The sequence below is a fragment of the Elephantulus edwardii genome, unplaced genomic scaffold (genome assembly GCF_000299155.1).
Source record: "Elephantulus edwardii isolate Elephantulus edwardi_28Jun2011 unplaced genomic scaffold, EleEdw1.0 scaffold00008, whole genome shotgun sequence".
NCBI classification, from domain to species: Eukaryota; Metazoa; Chordata; class Mammalia; order Macroscelidea; family Macroscelididae; genus Elephantulus; species Elephantulus edwardii.
In genome coordinates this window covers 33,787,328-33,792,619 of record NW_006399758.1, presented here as the reverse complement: position 1 = coordinate 33,792,619, position 5,292 = coordinate 33,787,328, and the positions used below count along the sequence as shown (strand labels likewise).

General features: G+C 37.2%; 1 protein-coding gene across 1 annotated transcript; it reads right to left on the bottom strand.

Moving 5' to 3' along the window:
• Positions 1-888: 888 nt before the first annotated feature.
• On the bottom strand, positions 889-1,215 carry LOC102845210 (zinc finger protein 649-like). Its single transcript, XM_006880556.1, has one exon. It carries the CDS (start codon positions 1,213-1,215, stop codon positions 889-891), a length of 327 nt encoding a protein of 108 aa, XP_006880618.1.
• Between the last annotated feature and the right edge of the window lie 4,077 nt (positions 1,216-5,292).

Sequence of the window (5,292 nt, the reverse complement as noted above, 5' to 3'; positions counted from 1 at the left end):
GTATATTCAGTCATCTTTCTCAGCACATTCCTTCCCAAGAGAGGAATAATTTTTTTTTCATACTGGCAAAGATCGATATTTGTTCCCATTCCAAAGAAAGGTGACCCAACGGAGTGTGGAAATTATCAAACAATATCATTAATAGCACATACAAGCAAGATTCTGCTGAAAATAATCCAAAAAAGAGTGCATCAATCTGTTAACAGAGAACTGCCAGATATGCAGGCTGGATTTAGAAGAGGTCATGGTACTAGGGATATTATAGGTAACGTTAGATGGGTCTTGTCAGAAAGCAGAGAATACCAGAGGAATGTCTATCTGTGCTTCATTGACTATGCAAAGGCTTTTGACGGTATGGATCAAAACAAGCTGTGAATGACTCTAAGAGTGAGAATCCCAGAACATTTGATTGTGATAATGCAAAACATACACTTGGAACAAGAGGCAGTTATCAGAACAGAGCAAGCACATGTTCAAAATCAAGAAGGGGGTCCGCCGGGGATGTATTCTGTCCCCACACCTTTTCAATCTATATGCAGAACAGATCATCCAGGATGCTGGGCTGTACGAGAAGGAAAGTGGCATCAGGATTGGTAGAAGAGTCATCAACAACCTTCGTTATGATGACACAACCTTGCTTGCTGAAACTGAGGAGGACCTGAAGCACTTGCTGCAGAAGGTCAAGGACTGCAGCCTTCAATATAAATTGAAGCTCAACATCAAGAAAACAAAGATTCTCACCAATGGACCAATTAATTGGCAGAATCAGTATCAATGGTGAAGAGATTGAGATAGTTAACAGTTTTAGTTTGCTTGGCTGCACGGTCAAAACTCTTGGTACCAGAAGCCAGAAAATCAAGAGATGAATTGCATTGGGAAAGTCAGCTGTCAGTGTCCTTGGTAAGTATTTTCCAATGAATTCAGGTTACTGTGTTCCGGTCTGAGTAATACTCTTTCATTAGACAAGAGTCCAAACAGGTGACCATCAACGTTCGGGACTGAAAAGCTTTCTCTCTGGTGTTCAGGGAAGTTAATCCACAGTTGTTCACCTCGTTCCAACCTGCGGAGTGCATCAGATTTCTTAGGTTGATACCTGATGGACACCAGGTTTCTGTAGTTCTCCAACATCACATCCTGGTACAGAGCCTTCTGAGCAGGGTCCAGAAGCTTCCATTCTTTCCAACTGAACTCCACAGCCACATCACTGAATGTCATTGATTCTCCATGAATCCCTTCCAGGTCTGTTGACACTGAATCTGCTGTTGAGCCCCCAGACACCTCCTGATGGCTTACCTTGGAGGAGGCACCTCACCTCACTTCTCTCTACTTCCTTCTAATTTTCCCCCTAAGCCTTCAGAATCTTCGTTCCTTCTTGGGATATTCCCAGCAGCACCTTGGATCCCCTCTCTTTATCTTTTCTGGACAAGCTCTAATTCCCATTTAGAAATCTCAGACTCCCATGGATGGTGTCCATCGCCCGGTGTCAAGAACATAAGATGCAAACTGGGTGTTCTGGCTCCTTGTTTTAAATTAAACTAACTCAATAAAATGAAATTTTATGCCAGGTGTTGTGTATTTTCCTAATCTTGTAGGACATGGTGCAATACTTTTTTTTTTTTATTGTATTATTTTACGTGTACCGTCAAATCAGATCTGACTGGTACAGGAGGAGATTGCCCCCTCCTTCTCCAGTAGAGCAACAACAACAGTATTCAATGAAATGTTATTAAATTTATTAACATATATTTATCACTTTTTGTAATCCTGTAACAGGAAGAAACTGCTCACTTTTTGTTGGACTCAAACCACTGACCTTTTGGTTGAGTATAGTACACCACACCTTCAGAGCACATTACCAGAGGTACAGCAGAGGATAAATTAGACCACTTTTGACCCCTGTGTAGCTTATAGTCCAGAAAAAAAAGCCGGAAGATATTGACTAAATAATCACAAGCCACTGGGGGTTACAAAGCAAAGATGAATAGTTCTATGGAAGTTTGTAACTCCTTTGATATCTATCTTCCATTATTATAGAATGACTATTCTCCCATGCAATTTACAGACTTTGAAAACCTGCTAGTGGTTCAGCTGAGTTGGTTTTGACATGATGGCAATAAGTGACTGAGTGATACAATATCTTCATTAATTTTTAATTTCCCATTTTCTGCTTTCTGCTTTATTATGTATTTACAGTAAATCTATGATATATGCTTGATGAAAAGTACATATAATCATAGAATTTACACTTTATAATTTCTTTATTATTTCTATAATGGTGAGTGAAAACACATGTACTCTTATGGTTATAAAGATATAAAATTCTTCATTTAATTATGTATGTGTTAATTGGGTGAAATATTAATGGTAATATTGTAGGTGACTACTGTCTAAAAATGGTCTGTACAGCATTCCATTAGAGCTCTGATCCATAGCCTATTGGCTTAATTTTGGTGTCAGTTGAAGTTATTTGCTAAATATTCTTGGCTATGTGGTTTCAACTAACAAATATCCATGTAAGTTTTCTGGCAGATTTTGTGGCAAGTTCAAAAAAATAAAATAGGCCTGCTTTTACAGAAAGTACAATCTAGGGAAATGGGACAAATGGCATATGAAAAGCTAAAAATAATTTAGCACAAGAAATCATAGGTATCACATGTTGTCTAAATAAAGTAGTGAGCTAGGTACTATGAATATTTTTAAAAAGAGTAGGAAGTATACTTTACCCTCAATTTGTTTACAACTTAGTTGAGATAGAAAAATTACCTAAGATAAAAATGCATTAGATAATATATTCAGATACAATCTTAAGAGGACTTTAAAGGAGGCAAAGATTTCAAGGGGTATGTTTTCTTATTCAACCACATGCACAATTCACTTTAGTTTGAGAATAAACTATCAAAATCTCTATTAATAATCTTTTTTTAAAATTTAGAGATATTAGAAAGACAAACTTGCCCTTAATATTAAGTTAATGCCCGTGTTTATTTATGACATAGAAGCATGGACACTCCCCATGATAGCTATGACTTGGTTCCAACACAGTGGCAGTGAGTTTGAGTTCAGAGTTTGATGAGCTCTGGTAGTGTTTCTTGTTCATAACAAGTTCCACTGCTAATCCAAAGGTTTTGGAGGTTTAAATCCACCTTCAGCTCCCCCGAAGAAAGATGAGCAGTCTCCTGGGCACAGCCTCGGAAACCCAGTGGAAGGTCATTATGAGTCAGAATCAACCCGATGGCAGCTTTGTTCACTCTGTCTCTTGTTTTATGTCTTCTCAATTGTTTCAAACAGCAAATTTATCAAGAATTATGATTTCATGGGTCTCTAAAGGAAGAATACACTAAAGAAAATAAATTAAAGTAGTAGTAGGAAATGTCTCCTTTAATATCTTTCTTTCTTTTTTTTATCAAAGACAGTATTATGGGAGGTGTATATTATGATAGAGCTTTCACTTTGCCTAGAATTTAAAAGCAGAAAAAATTCTAGATGTTTTCATGTGTGAAGTGTCTTAATTGTATCATTAAAAGGCAAGCTTTTCATCAGAGAAGTTGACGTCGGGAATGTATTAACATTGATGTTTTTAATTACATAAAACATAACCCTTTAAAAATTTGTCAAATATTTACATTACTTTATAATGAAATAGGGAATTACTATGATATTTTTTGCCAAACAGACATCCATTGTTTATTTTATTAGAAAATATTTTAAAGAATTACCACCCAATGAAGAGGCCAAATGCACATTTTGAAGATCTGCTCTAGGAAAATGAATCTGACCCGGGGGATCAACCTGAGAAAAAGTGTTGAACTCATGCCAGGAGCATCAGGGGCTGAAGTGAAGGGCGTGTGCACAGAAGCTGGCATGTATGCCCTGTGAGAACGATGAGTCCACATCACCCAAGAGGACTTCGGGATGGCAGTAGCCAAGGTCATGCAGAAGGATAGTGAAAAAAAAAACATGTCCATCAAGAAGCTCTGGAAGTGAGGTGCACATTCTCTGTGACTCTCCCAAATAAAACTCTGTGGTACAAGCAAAAAAAAAAAAAAAAGAAAAAAGAAAACAAAAAACAAAAAATATTTAAACGAATTAAAGATACATTAAACATTTTCATTGCATCATGACTTTGCTGATCTTTCCTCTGATGACTAGAGACTAGAGACTAAGTAGAATGCTACTTAGAAGACATTGAAAATCAAGCACACTTTAGGTATCAAAGGCATAAGGGAGCCCTGGTGGCCTAGTGATAAGGCACTGTGTTTCAACACAAAAGCATGTGATTTGAATCCACCAGAGGCTCCAGGAGTGAAAGATGGGCAATCTCCTCCCATTAAATTTACTGCCTCTGAAAACCTGCTTAAAGGTCAGCTATGAGTGCTACCTCAACAGTACGTAAGAACAAGTTATAAGGAGAGGGAGACCCTTAAAAAGATGAGTTGACACAGTGACTGCAACAATGGACTCAAATATATCAGAGATAATGAGGATGGCACATGATAGAACAGATCCACTCTTCACAGGGCTGCTGTAATGCTTGCAGTCAACTCAGCAGTGTCTAACCACAACAGGGTAAAATGAACATTTTATCATTGAATGTGAAAGCAAATAATTTTGAGAAAAAATTAGTGCTATTGACAATGTTTAGAAAATATTTGGAAATAGTGTCATGAATATGTGAGTGGCTGAAAAAATGATACGAATGTATCATCGACAAGAAACCATCCTTATAAGTAAACATTACAACTTTAGAAATAGAATTCTCAACGCTTTAAAGATCTTTCTGTTGAAATTTCTTGTGTGGTTGTCAACAAAACTTTGGCTTACTATCAATAAATGAGTGGAAAAATAGAGAAACTATAGTACATCACACAATGAATACATTGCAACATTGAACAATGAAGAATTTGTAAAAGCCTACATAAAATACATGAGTCTAGAAGATATCATGCTGATTGAAATGAATCAGTCACAAAAGGACAAATTCTGTACAAGACCCCTGTTACAAAAAACTAAGGAGCAACAAATGCTGGCGAAGTTGTGGAGAAACTGGAACCCTTATTCACTGTTGGTGGGAGTGTAAAATGGTGCAACCCTTGTGGAAAGCGGTATGGTGTGCTTTCTCCAAAAGTTGCAAATAGAGATACCATTTGACCCAGCAATTCCACTACTGGGAATATAGCCCAAAGAGACTATAACTGACATCCAAGCAGATATATGCACACTCATGTTTATTGCAGCTTTGTTTACAATAGCAAGGAGTTGGGAACAACCTAAGTGCCCATCAACAAATGAATG